This window comes from Apis cerana, linkage group LG15 (genome assembly GCF_029169275.1).
Source record: "Apis cerana isolate GH-2021 linkage group LG15, AcerK_1.0, whole genome shotgun sequence".
Lineage (NCBI taxonomy): Eukaryota > Metazoa > Arthropoda > Insecta > Hymenoptera > Apidae > Apis > Apis cerana.
In genome coordinates, this window is record NC_083866.1 from 6589546 (window position 1) to 6604474 (window position 14929).

Sequence of the window (14929 nt, forward strand, 5' to 3'; positions counted from 1 at the left end):
TCTTTTCTCCCTCTTCGTTACATCAATTTCCATACTATTAATAATTATTAGCAACAGAATTGATTCGTTAAATAATGATGATTCATTCTTGATCATTATCGCGATTACATTTCGTGTTAATCGTTAATAATAGAAAAAAAATTCTCGATCATCGTACAACGAAAGTATGGTAGAGCAAAGGGAAATATAAAAAGCATTTATTTTCGAGGCATCGGGATTCATTTTCATATCTTTGCCGAGGTCAGCTGTTGTCGAGGGGCAGAAGTGACTTTAGCCAATTAAACTCTCCGTCGCGAAGATGATATTCGAGCGTTCTCAAGCAATTTCCGTTGTATGCACAGACAGAGCGAGCGTTTCTATGCGTCGATAATAAAGGCTTTCTGTAATTCGAGGGGCTCGGAACCGAGAAAGCCAACGGTGGAACGGGATGGAAATAGGAGGGATGAGGAGAAAAAGAAAAAAGGAGGGAAAATGAAAGACAGAGAACGAAGGTGGAAAGAGTGGAGCGTTTTCGCGTTTCTCTGTGTGTAAAATTCACCATTCCTGTGCTCTGCCCTTGGAGAGATCGTTCTCTCGGTCCCGGAAGAGCTTCTCACCCTTCGACTTGTACTACTTCTAAATGCTCCCCCGAAACGTTTTCCCCCTTGTCTTACCTCGCGATTACCGCTTCCCCTTTCCACTTTGATATATCGTAGAAATAGGCAATAGGAATACGAATTCCCTGGGACTCTCAGCCCTCTACCTCTACGATTTCCTTTCCATTTTTCCTATTTTTCTTCTTCTTCTTCTTCTTCTTCTTTTTTTTTCCATGAATTAGTTTCACGGATCGATAACTCGCGAGATTATTCTGCGCGTCGAGCTACAGAAAATTCCACGCTACGAGATTGCAAGTGAAAATGAGCGGACGCCGGAGAGAGTCGAATCAATATTCTCCATGGTTTTCGATCCTTCGCGGTATGTTAGCGGAATACGCGTACTATAATTTCCATGAATACTTCGTTAATAAAACGTATACGTTACGTAATACGGATATGAATATGTAGATAACAGAGCAAACCGAGCGAATAATCGAATTTCGAGCGAGTCGGAGTAGCGTAAGTAAATGAAACTTAAAATCCCTCGTAATAATTTTCGTCAATATCGAATTTCGTGAATCTGAGATCGAATAGAGAGAAGAAAATATAGAAGGGAAAGTTAGTTGAGGTGCTCGCAAGGTAGAAAAAAAAATATTAACCAGAGAATATAGCGTCGATTCTTCGACTTATCGGCCAAGATTTTTCCCTAAATTTTCAAAAGGGTCCCGAGTGCGTTTTACGGCTCAATTTTCTCACTCATCCCACGTAAGTATACGTGACTTAATTAAGCCCGCGGACTCTTCAAAGAGGAGGGTGCTTCAGGTTAAATTCGTTTCTATGGCGGAACACGCTAAACATTCTTTTCTTGATCGCATATCGCATAGTACCTTCCGTCCAAAGGATGTTACTTCGCATAATGCACACACAATGCTACAATGGTAAACTCCGGTTGAACAGGAGTAAGGTTGAAGAGGGAGACGACTGCCACCATTAGTCGAAGTTGAGGAGAGCGATATTTCCTTTCCTTTTCGAGATTCATTATTGTCCGTTCTCCACAGCCTCGTTAACCCTAGCCTGCCGAGATTCGTGTGTCCCACGAACCGGCGCCACGTCTCGTTGGCTTCGTAAGCTTCCGTATCTCTGTGCACCGGACTCCCCCTTTCGAAACTCGTGCACTACTTGGTGTGCATCCAGCCGGATGCAAACTCCTGAGATTGCGAACGAAACCGAACGCTCAAGTGCATACTTGCGCGACTTCCCTATGCGTCTTGCTCCTTCTCCCTTCCTCCACTTCCTCTTTTCCACTTTATCCCAACTCCATTCACTTTTTTTTTCTTCTCACTCATTTTTCACTTCCTCCGCCTTTTATTTTTTTTTCCCCCTCTTTTCTTTTCTCTCTCCTACTTCTATCTTTTCTATTATTAACCCGTCTCTTATTTTCTTGTCCCTGAACTTCACTCCTCTTTTCATCCCCTTTCTTTTTTCTACTTTTCTCAACTTTTCTCCTCCCTATTAACTCGTCTCTCATTTTCTTGATCCTGAACTTGATTCCACTTTCACTCTTTTCCAACTCTCCTCTCTTCTCTTTTCTCTTCTTTCCTTTCCTTTTTTTCCAGTTGTTCCCCAGCCTTCTCCCATTAACTCGTTCTTCATCTTCTTGACCCCGAACTTCACTTTATTTCCTCTCCTTTCCATCCCCTTCTTCCCTTCGAAACGTCCGACGTAATTGTCTTTTACAATCGTCATTACTTTTACTTTCTTAAAGGGGGAGTCGTGTCTTCTCGGACCAATAAATCCACCCTTTACCTTTATTTTCCTCTCTTCCTCCCCCTTTCGGCTCAAACCTTAACCCTACCCTCCACCTTGCGCCTGCCTTCCCCCTTGGACGTCTGGTTCAGGAAAGCAGTTTCGCGTAAATGCCCCTTGTTCGGGTTGCCGGTACACGTAGCCGAGGCCAAGATCAAACGATGCGGGGCGAATCGGCCGAGAAGAAGAGGCTCGTCTGGAGTGGGTAGAGCTCGTTACCGAAAAAAAAAAAAAGAAAAAACGAGGTCTGCTCAAAGTCTGCGAGATGGAGAAGCTAGTAGTGCGATTAAGTGATGAAAGGCGGCGTGCGTATATTTTTCTCTCGTTGCTCGAGCCGATTTAATATTCGTTTAAAACGAATTCGAAACGAATTAATTACGCGGTCAACTAATCGAGTTATTAGAGTGAGAGGCGCGGATTAGGTGGAAATTTAATTTTTCCCTCCCTACTTTCAGCGGTTTGTTCGATTTTATTGCCACGGCATCGGCACTCGCGCGATTCGAGAACGCGGTCGCTTTTGCGGAAGTTCAAACGCCGAGATCTTATTGACTTCGGGCTTTAGACGTTCATTCTCAAAGGAGTAATTACTCCGACATCAAATGCTCTCGTCTCTCCCTACGATATCCAAGATTTTGCCGCTCCCAAAGTTCCCGAATTCTGGAAACGTTTCGAGGAAACATTTCAATCTCTCGAAATACCATCCTGTTTCACGATGTTGATCATCCATTGGTATTTTATCGTTCCACGGCTCTGTTCGTCCGAGATATTGCACCTTGCGTACGTGTCACAAATACTGGAACGAGAAAAATTGTTTTTTCCAATGCGAAGGAAATGTTCGATATTTTTATTTATTTTTATTTTACTTTTTAGATCATCGCGGGGAAGCCACTTTCTTCAAACAGTTTCTCGAACGGAATCGGATAAAATGTTTACGCGTCGCGGTTGGCAAAACCCTGCCCTGGAATGGGTGAACCGTCTAGGGTATCCTAGGGTTACGCGAAGGGTGATCGCGTTTTATGGCAAGTGACTCACACGACTCCGGGCCCCTCCTTTCGTTATGCCGTTACGATCATCCCGGCCTTTGCTCCGCGAATTCGACTACGTCTGCACATCCTTCCCCCCTCCCTTTAAAAAAAATTCACTCCCAAAGAATATAGTCGAACTGTTTTCCGTGTTTCGCGATCTAAAGAATTTCTATTTTCGATTGGAGTGGAATCTCAAACGAAAAGGCCCTCTTTGAAACGATTGTAATTAAGCATCTTAAGGTGATATCTCGGTGGATGATTTGCGAAATAGAAGATCAATAACGCAGATATCCCCGTAGATAACCGTATGGAAACGACTCCTTCCGCTTTCGCTCGTCCAACATCCAACATTGTATTTGCGTGGAACGGCAAAAATTGGCCTGTTATAATTACTGTAATTTAAACAATTAAACCTCTCGACCCTTGACACGCGCGATTAACCACGCGCGATACGCGGATTCTTGCTGTTCGTTTTTCACTTGCACAGGATATTCCTGACCTGCGACTCGTGCACGCAATCTGCCGCGCTCAAATGCATCGAGAAATTGGAATTCCATGCGATATAGATACCACGAGGTTACCTTGTCCCAAGATAGATAGGTAGATGCTCGGATAAGAGAGTTACTCGACTCCGCAAAAGAACGCAATTTTCGATCGTGTAAAAAAAAAAAAAAAGAACACGATTCGAAATTGTAATTGGTCTTTATCGTTTTACAGAGAGATGGAAATTGGACACGACACTCGCCATGCGGAATTTTTCATGCGCGGGGAAACGCTCGGAAATCCCCCCCTTTTTTTAATTGGCCACCCGATAATTATCGAATTCCCGCACGGCTTTCCCAGCTTTTGCTTAATTACGCGTCGCGCTTCAATCCCGTTGGACTTCATTTTTCCCGGTTGTTGTCGCCGGCTCGGTCCTCGTAATTTCGTTAGAGTTAGGGCACAGGCCTCGATTCTCCCACGATAAATTCCAAAATCCCACGCCCTCTCCACTTATCGTTATTTACGTCTCTTTCTCTCTCCCTCTCTTTGTCCGTTTCGTGGGCCACGAGAGAGCTGGGCCACGCGCGCGCGCCTCCCAGTAAATCGAGAATTCATGGCTTCGTAATAAGCGTATTTTCCCGCAGCGGGGAGGGGAGGGGGAAAAGCGGCCGTTCCAGGATGAAAGGGCGGAGGGAAAAATTGGAAGGAAAATTGATAGGAATCGCGTTGGAGCCGCGACGAACCTGTTAACCGATGATCGATATTGGCCCGAGTGAAATTCCACGGAAATTGACACGATCGTTGATTAGAGGAGCGAGCGGAACGTTTGCGAATGTTTGAAATTTTTTTTCGTCTCGAAAATTTTTTGTTTTCGCGAGCGGTGAGGGGGGAGATCGATAAAGGGGGAGAACGGCCCGCTTGGTCGAGTTAAATTTCACGAGGCGAAACTCTCTTTTCAACGCTCGATGAAGTATTCGATTGTTGAGTTAAAAGCGCGTGGAGTCGTTACACGGTGTCGATTCGACGGTATATACATCGAAACCGTTTCACGCCCGTTAACGATCGGAAACGTACGTCGCAACATCGGCCGACGAGCTGACAATTAACCCCCGATCCGCATCGCGCCTCAACCTCTTCATCGGACTCGACCACTTTCCACCCCTCCCTCTCCCTCCTCTTCTTTTTATTTCTCCGTCTATCTCTCGATTCGTCGTTGATTACACGAAATCGAAATCCCCTGGAAAAAGGTTGGGCATAGAGAGGGAAAAAAAAGACAGGTCGGAGAGGGGAGGAGATTACACGGTGGATAAGGGACGACAAAGGACAGAGTTGCGCCGTACGTTGGGGCGGCTGTACGTTCTCTGCCGGTGAAAACACGGCATTAGGTAATGTTTCGTTTCTCCGCGTTTTTCTCCCTTTCACGTGGCGGAAGCTCCGCGAACCCGCCTCTCGCGCCCCTCCTCCTCATCCACGCCTTGGGCCCCTTTTTGTTTTTAACGGTGGACCTATTCCGGCGTATCCAGCGGGAACGGCGAGGCATCTGAAAAGGGAGGATTGCCCGAAGGAAGCGCGAGCCTTTTATGCACGGTGTGCCCGCGCTTCAAGGGCGTGTACGAATGAAATAGAGCGGAACGCGCTTAACGTGAAATACCCGTGTCGCTTTTCACCGATTCCAACCCTTTCCTCTCCTGTTTCTTCCGTTTTTCGCCGTTTCCTCCCCTCCCTCCGTATCGAGTGGGTGTAGCAACCTCGACCTCGCCTCGACGGCCTCCACTCGCCCGGGTCAAGGGGAGGATGAGAATCAACTCCGTTCTTGAAACTTTTTATCATAAAGGATAAACGCGCGCCTCTCTCTTTCGCGATTCGATTGATCGCCTACTCGAACCTATGCAAATCAACAACCTTTTGAACGAGCAGAATTCTCTTTTCCTACCCTTCTTCATCTTTGTTAAATTTTATTTTTACTACTACTATTACTACTAGTCACAGATTCGATCGTATCACGCGTCACGTGATTAGAATATCTTAAAAGAATCGTGAAAACGACGATATATCCGGTCGAAGGGATGATTCTCTCTTCGGCATCGGTTTCGTGCGGACGCTGATTGGATCGGTTAGCTGCATTGTACTGCTTCTGTAAACCTCAACCCGCCGTGACGACGAAGAGAAGAGGGAGGTACGAGCTCGTAACCTCGTCAATCCACGAGACGCACGTCCACTTTCGAGGGAAGAAGGATGTTTCGTCGCCGCATTATGGAAATCGTTTCACTCGTGGAAGAAACGATCCGTGGAAAGGCGAAACGTTTTCTCGTCGCTCTTTTTTTCTTTTTTTTAACGCTTCACCTCGATTGCAACGAGGTAAAGAAATCAGCAACAGTCCATTTTGGAAGGATTTAGCTTTAGAAGGTGGTTTTGTTTCCCGGCATTTGTTGAACGGAAGGAAGGTTGGAAGGAAGGTTGAAAATAAAAGTGGCGATTCGAGCGGGTGGGTAACAAGGGGCGGACCCTTAACGAGATCACACGTGCACACGGGGCGAGGCTTGGAAATTGGATTTTCGTCCAATCACGCCGTGTACCGTGTCTGGAGACTCGTTTCTCCTCTGGTCATCCACCGAGCTTCGTATCCGAGCTGGCTTATCTCGCTTCACTCGAAATTTTTCTCCACCGACGTCTGATCCCGCGCGTGAAAATCCACCATTCTCAACTTTTAATCTTAATTCTTCGCTTACGAATATACCTGTTCTGTATCATCCGCTTCCATTGAGCTGTATAATTTTTATAACTGTTATACTTCGTTTATTCGTTACCTTGGGTCGTTCGATAACGATAAATTTGTCGCGCTATCTTCATTAAATTAGGTTTTCCCGCGGCTCGTATAATTCGACGCTCTCGACGAGTGGGAAAAATCAGCTCGTGAGATAACTTTCGTTGGATTGCGTAACGAGAACGAAACGTCGATTCGTTTAAAAGAGCGAAATCCGCGGTTTCTCTCAACCGCGTTTCCTGATCGCCATTTACTTTGCCCGCGCGGAGACATCGGCCGGCCGGATGCACAATGGTGCGAACTGAAAATTACGCGGATGGCTTCTGCTGGATCCGTTTCCACTTTCGAGCACAATGCAACGAGTGAAAATGCACGCGGTGTCAATGACTCGAGGCACGTTCCTCCTGTCGGTTCCTCGTTCGTTGCACCCTGCACCGAACACGCTGTTTGCTTTTCTAACACGTCTCTTTGTCTTCCTAGAACGGTTATCTCGTTCCACCCGCTTCCTTCCTCCCGGATCCCCGATTAAATCCTTATCGATTCCAACTTCCATTATTCCCCCTTCATCGACGTAGTTTTCGAATCTTCGAGATCCGTAAAATCGTTAACTTGGCCACCCGACAATCGAATCGCGCCATTGTTGGATACGCGGCGTAGGCGTAGTCTTGTTCAATTTTCCGCCGTTTCTCCATCCAGGTAATTTCCAATCCCCGATTGAAAATCGTCAAATTTCTCGCCGATCTCTCGATATTTAAAATTTCGCGAAACGACGAAGCGTGGGCCGTTTTATCGAATCCTTATCGATTCGAAATTCCGCATCGATACGATACCGCTATTATTCCATTTCTCGGGGAATGACTTGAAAATTATCCATCCTTCCACTCCTTTCTTTCCTCTCCGCAAAAAGACAAAATCAGACCTTCCATTTCGTACGGCCGGCCACTCTTCAACGGTCAATTTACCATTTCGATCCGTGGTTTCGAGCCGTAATTCCCAACGAATTATCCTCCTCGTCGATTAACCAGACCGTAAAATCGTCAACTTTGTTACGATTATCCGATGCGTTCTCACAGTCGATCGAGAGTGTCTCGAGACGAACTGGTCTCCGGGAGGAGGAAGCGAGGAGCGATCGGGTGCAGGTAAGACGACAGGCGCGCTCGTGTGTGTGCGTTTAAAATAAAGCCGCGTGTCAGCCGTAAAACCGCACACGGGACATCGAGTGACACGCATCGCGGTGGATTAAGTCGCGTTTCGTTTCACGCTCGCGAGCAACCGCGTCTCTCTTCCTCCGCCCTTTTTTCCCTCCTCGTTTCGCGTCGCAAGTGGAACCGCGACGCAGCACAGGCCGCGTGCAGTGGCACTCGTTGCATCGCTTCGGCCAGACCTTCGAACCGTGTCCGATTGCGCGTGTCATCGGTCGGGATCGGCCCACGCCCGGCCGCGGAATGATGGAGTCGTTGAAAACCTGGGAATCCAGAACCTTGGAGAGGCTCTCCTTTCGCAAATTCAAAAGGAAAATCTCCAGGTGGTACGTATCTCCGCGATCACCTTGCACCGCGAGTTCGACTTTTTCGTCCAACGCGCGGATAATTGGCAGCTAGCTTGGCTTTCCATTTTCCATGAAAATTGCGAGTATACAGGGATACAGGGATCTTGAACTCGTTAATTCTGGAATCTGGCGTGCGCGAGGATTAGAAAGTTTTCCCTTCGTTTTTTTCCTTCGATTTCGAGTACAATTGTACGTTCGCAACTGGCGAAGATACGGAGTCTCGAAATATCGCGCGTCGCTCCCCCTTTCGCGATAAAACGCAAGGCCTCGTGGTGCGAGATAATCCAGTGACTGGAAGCCAAGTACGCGGGCGGAAAGAAGAATCACCGTTGCCCCGAGCGGCTGAAAACGATCGATTATCGGCCCCTCGTTTGGGTCAAGAACCGCTATTTAATTTCATCTCGCAGACAAACAACAATAACGATCTCGTCTCGTCCGCGTATCCGAAATTAGCTCGATTCCCTTCCTCGAAACCTGATCGAATGGAACCGGCTAATTGGACGGATTCGGGGTCCTCGAGTCGAAGTCGTCGGCGCTCGAAGAAACTAGGATGGCTAGAGTGGGTGGGTTCTGATTTAAAATCGGAGATAGAATCGGCGGCTTTCGCTCGGGACGGTTTTACGATTGTCGAGGTGAGCGGCGCGTAACAGGTTCTCGCCGTTAACCCAAATCCCCCTTTCGCGAAATTCAGCGTCTTGAAGCGCATCCGACCCGTTGCCTCTCCCGACAGATCTCGAGCGTGCTACTTGCCTCTCCTCTCCCAACCAAGCAAGCGCTTCTTTTTCAACGCGATCTTGAGCAACCCGTGGCGAGCACCTCGAGGAAGATCGGTTGAATGGAATTGAAGAGGCAGCGGAGGTTACTGAATGGCGCTCGAACCGATGCGCTCGACTCCCCGTCAATTACATAATGCTTACGCATTGATCGCGTCCCGTTAATCACGACCGGATCTCCGCGTCGACGGTCTCCCCCTTTTTTGTTTTTGCTTTTTTTTTTGTTTCGTCATCCTTTTGATTGCAATTTCACTCGTCTCTTCGCCTTCAGCATCCATTCCACGATGAATACGATCGAGTGTGAAACGAGGATCTTTTTTTTTTCGCTTTTTTCACATTTTTTTTCCAAGACTCCTCCGTTGAACGAAAGTTGATTAAAATTGCGTGGTATATATATATATATGTGTGTGTGTGTGTGTGAGTGTGTGTATATAGCAGGTGTAGTGAATAGAAAGGCGAGCAAAGATGCGGCTGTCGAGGAAATAATAAAGCTTCTCCATTTTGCAGAGCGATGCAATTCCTCCGCACGCCTCTCCTCCCCCTCTCTTCGTTGCACGAGGCACGCGTTCTCGCGTTTCACACGTGCTTGAGCAAACACAGAGGCGCGCGGAATTAGATGAACCATCCGTGTTATCCGATCGGCGTCTTCCTTCCCGAAAAATAGCGAAAAGTTTCATCGCGGAACCGAGGAAGAGGAAAGTTTTCCCCGGGAAACTTTCTCGCCGCCATCCCTCCTTATCCGTCCTTACCCATCCCTCCGACCATCTCGAGTTTTCTTCTTTCTCCCTTCTCAAGAATCCTCGCGAGCGAGTGAATCGTGCGAGCATTCTTAAAGTGGATGGACACCGGAAAGAAACGAGAGATAATTCTTCAAGAAGATCGTTCGTTAGAAAAAGAAAAAAATTGGAAAACACGTTTCCATTCGTTTGCCGCGCTCTTGCCAATTGTTGAAAAATGTTACGCCTCCATATCTGGATTCCAATCCTCCTGTGTACCCGGACCACGCCTTTTAACTCGACAAAAGACACGAATGGAGGGAGAAAGAGAGAGAAAGGCTGTTTTAACGATTTTCTCCGAATGTCCGTGTTCTACGGCTCCGTGCTGAATCTTTAATTTCCCGCGTATCGATCGGCCCCGCGTCCGTCTTCCGCGTGATTTCCAAGCGTTCCCGCCGCGGTGACGTTTTAATCGCGCCTCGCCGATACTCCATCGCGCTGTCGAGCGAAATTAAGGGGGTCCTGCCATCCGACAGACATCCGGACACCGCGAACGCGAGACGTGGATACGGTTTATGAGCGTGGCGATTTTAATTAAGTCGCTTAAACGGTGAGAGCGTGCCGTCTCGTCTCCGTTTCCGCCTCTCTCTCCTCTCTCTCTGTGTCGTCCTCGCGCGACGCTTCTTTAATCTCGCGAACGTCCGGCCGGGTGTCGCGATCCGCGAGCATTATCTTCCATCTATGAATTATTCAGGGAATAAATTATTCATGGGGCGAGATCGTAGTGTTACGCCGTTAGTTTCGATGGATAGGCGAAAAACAGATGACTTGGATCCGAGCCGGGTCAGCGATTTGACGTTAATGAGGACCGATGTGGCAAACTGTGACGAATGTGAGAAGGAGAGGATGATGGAAGGAGACTCGAATCGTTATATATATATATGTATATTTTTTTTTATCCTCTATGGATTTGCGTTTTTTTTCTTTGATCACGTATCCGGAAAACAGGTCGGGTCGAGGCTATTTCCTCTGTTTTTTGAAATTTCAGTCAGGATCTGCTGACGGTATGCAGGGAATTGAATCTGGAGAATTCGGTGGAGGAGTTAATGAGAGAATTGGGGGCGGACGAGCACGGTCGCATTTCCTATCAAGAGTTCCTGAGGTGCCGGTTGGCCCTACGACCGGAGATCGAGGCCCTCAGGTCCGGCAAGCACAGAACTAGTCCCCATCACACGCACACGCCCGAATACTTGCCGACGAGCAGCGACAACAGCCTCGGTGAGTATCTTTCTTTCGCTATCCTCGAACCACAACCATTTTCCAGGAGAACGACAGGTCTCGATCGGCTCTGATTTACCACTCCGATTCCGATTTAGATTTTAAAGCGCGAATTTCGTTTGTGTTCAGGTACCAGCCTCGGTGAGTATCTTTCTTTCACGATCTTTGAACCATTTTCGAGAAGAACGACAGGTCTCGATCGGCTTTGATTTATTACTTCGATTTAAATTTTAAAGCGCGAATTTCGGTGATACGTTGTTCCGTTTGTGTTCAGGTACTAGTCTTGATGAGTATTTTCCTTTCACGATCCTCGAACCAGAATCATTTTCGAGAAGAACGACAGGTCTCGATCGGCTTTGATTTACCACTCCAATTCCGATTTAGATTTTAAAGCGCGAATTTCGGTGATACGTTGTTCCGTTTGTGTTCAGGTACTAGTCTTGATGAGTATTTTCCTTTCACGATCCTCGAACCAGAATCATTTTCGAGGAGAACGACAAGTCTCGATCGGTTCTGATTTACCACTTCGATTCCGATTTAGATTTTAAAGCGCGAATTTCGGATGATACGTTGTTCCGTTTGTGTTCAGGTACCAGATGAATATTTTTCTTTCACGATCTTTTACGATTGAACCAGAATCATTTTCGAGGAGAACGACACGCGACAGATCTCGATTGGCTTTGATTTACTACGATTCCGATTTAGATTTTAAAGCGCGAATTTCGGATGATACGTTGTTCCGTTTGTGTTCAGGTACCATATCCGGGCGGCATGAACGTTGGGAGTTCGATAGCGGGGCGCGCGACCTCTCGCCGGAGCCCCACACTCTGCAGAAACTGGTGGAAGCTGCCGCGGGAGGGACTGGCAACATGCTGGACCTGGCGAACAAGGTGAGCGATTAAAACTCCTATCTCAAGCTTTGGCTTATCGAAAAGGGGCCTTGTGCCCCTCGAGTAATAAGCGGATGGAAAATTTATAGACGCGAAAGATGGCGATGACGAGCAGCGGCGAAATTATTCCATTTGGCGTTGATGGATGTCGAGTGCTCTCTTTCTCTCGAGCGAGCGCGAGAGAAAAAAAAAGGGAAAGAAACGATTTCAAAGGAGCCTCCTAAGCCTTTATAGAGGCGTGATGGCGCGGCGCGAAACTGCCAAGTGCGAATTACCCCCCTCGTAGAACCTCGAGTTCCCCAGCTGGAAAAATGCTACTTCTTTCAGTTCCTCTCCGTCCGTGTATTATTCCTTTTGCTCCTGATTGACCAGTCGATCGCTGCTCTGATCTCGAGGATATCCGATTGACCCATCGATCGCGCGTTAATTATACCTTCCACGTGTGCAAAAGATTCTGAAAGATCTTTATCGATATAATTTTTTATTATATATATTTGCAACGATTTGATATCTCTTGAAAATGAATATCTCCTCTCTCTCTCCTCTTTCTCTCTCTGTCGGGATAAATTCGGCCTAACTCGTATAAAACTCGTTCCATTTTCGTGGGAATCAATAACATGGGCGGCATGGCGCAGTCGTTCGTCTCGTTTAGATACGAATGTTATTTTAAAATGCATTTTTCTCGAGGTTATCCTAGTTCGATGCGTTTCGAAGAGGAGAGGATTCTCTCGAAGGGGATAAAGATCGCACGGGGGGAGGTGAAAAAAGAAGGGGGGAGGAGAATAAAAGTCGGTCGAATTCCAAGGCGGTGAGGAATTATCGCGGCCCGTCGCGGCGATCGCGGGAAGGAAACGATGAAACGGTGGGGGAGAGGAAAGGCGCGGAGAATGGCACAAGGCATTTACTGCCTATAAATAACCGTTATTACATAGTGCATTACCGCACCGAAAAAGCGAGAAGGCAAGAGCAAACGTTTAGCCAGCTGCGCGGAGGTGAGACCGAGGCACAGCAACCCGGAGTACTTTGAAGAAAGGAATCTCTCCTTCTTTCTCTCTCCGCCAGATGGAACGAAGGTTGAAACGTGGTCGGCCAGCGGCCATGAAACACGAGCGATGACTGCCGCTCTCAAACTCTCCCTCGAACCGAATCCCTCCGCCTCGGTCAACAATTTCCCATCTTTTTCCAATTCTTTTCCCAACCATTTTTATGCCTCGCGCCAAGTCTGATTCTTCGTTCGCACCAAGGGAATTTGAACGTGTTCCATTATTTGAATTATTTGAACAAGAGGGTTAGTACGATGGGGAGGTTGTAAATGAAAAAACGATCGTTAATTCGCATTTGTATGCAAGATGAATTTTTATATATAGGTGCGCTTCGCTTGGTGCACTCTATTATGGGAAGAAAATATAAAAGATGAAACATTTTGTAATTGGAAATACAAATTAAGTAAATGAGTTAACTAATTGGATGAAAAATCATAGGAGCAAAAGTAGGTGGATTCCAATTATACAGATGGAATTCTGGTGTATTCAAAGCAACGAAGAATTTTAATTATTTTTCACGGTATAAACAATTTAATTAGAGGATAAGTTTCGAAAGTTTCCTTCGTAATTGGTTCTAAATTCTCGTAGCATCATCCCGTTAACTTGGAAACATTGAATTTCCTCGACAAAAGTCGTTCGAGCGGCCAGTTTCGATTACCTTTCCGGCCAGCCCTTATCTTCCGCGACCATTTGCATGATTACGCCAACAAGAGCCTCGAGCTTCTTCCAATCATGGATTACGCTCCGTTTACGGAGAGCGAGGGATACGAATTTTCCACAACTTTTCGCACACGCGAATGCCAATGATCTCTCTAATGTTATCCAACCCTCCCCCGATGTGGAATTTCCATGGAAATAGAACACTGACCGCAGAGACAGAGGAAGCGACGGTGTCGGGCAAACGCAACGTTGCATCGTCAATTCTGTTCCCTATCCGCATGCGAAAACGCGTAACGAGTCGATCGAAACACCGGCGGAAATTAATTCGCGCGGCCGTCCTTCGGGCGATTTTCTATGATCGTGCTAATTCGAATTATTCGAATCGAGATAAGGGGACGAGTGTATACGCAGTATTTGCGCTCCACTGAATTTCGTATCGGTGAATAAATTTTATCCCCTCGACTCGATCGTGCAATTTTACTTCCTGAAATTCCTTAGAAACTTAGAAATAGTAATTCAGTAAATCAATACGGAAGTGTTTTTTTTAACGTGTCACAATCGAAAGAAAAAGTAGATTTAGAAAGTCTGCGGCGAAAGAGTTTATTCTTTCCAAAGTGTTTATCCTAAATCTGCCGATAACACATTTCGGGACTACGACGAACACGTAAACATGCGTATCGATTTTACATAAATCGAGGGCAGCGGCGTCGATAGGTTTTTCCACCAGGATGGAACGGAAACCACGGAAATATCTTTCGGTTCGCTAAAAGCATCAAAAACGTGATTCGCCGATTTTCCTCCTATCCAGATCTCGCTCACCCGTTGGAGACGATATTCCTCCATGGCCTGGTTGCGAGATAGACCTCGGCCACAGAGGTAGCGAAACTTGCGGTAAACTACGAAATGCACTTTGCCAGTGGCGCTAACAAACGACTTGCAAGTCCTCCTGGTTTCCTGTCTAGATTTAACTCCCCGGCCAAATCTCCTCTTTTCCTCCTCGTTCTCCAGCCGCGGCGCGCATCAAAAGTTCAGCGCCAATAGGAGGAAAGCCGCGGAATCGATCCTCGCCAACTCCGTGGAATCTCATCTCATCCCTGAAGACACTTTGTCACGCCCGGAAGCGCGTGTTCTCGTGAGCTGGCTTCATCTTTCGACCATTCCCTTCGACGTATCGGCAATCCTCTCCACCGACCTATTTCCACCCATCGATCGTTCCTTCCTCTTCGAGAAGAGACCACACTTTCCGTCGCTCTTCCATTCTTCACCGTATTTCTCTCTTTCTCGCGTAAGAAGAAATTTCGTTACGGAGATAAAGATAGCGATAACTCGAGGAACTCGAGGAAGCAAGTTTCGCGAGGTTTTTCGTT

General features: G+C 47.0%; 1 protein-coding gene across 4 annotated transcripts in view; it reads left to right on the plus strand.

Annotated features, from left to right (window-relative positions):
• LOC108002310 (colorectal mutant cancer protein) overlaps positions 1–14929 on the plus strand; it is a 37588-nt gene that overhangs the window by 2269 nt on the left and 20390 nt on the right. For 2 of the 4 annotated variants that reach the window (XM_028668990.2, XM_062085827.1), the window contains exons 3-4: positions 10740–10969; positions 11723–11859. In XM_028668990.2, the coding sequence (XP_028524791.1) occupies positions 10740–10969; positions 11723–11859 (367 nt within the window). Of the gene's footprint in view, positions 1–8011; positions 8182–10739; positions 10970–11722; positions 11860–14929 lie in introns of those variants that run through there. The other 2 variants (XM_062085828.1, XM_028668992.2) reach the window with 2 other exon arrangements.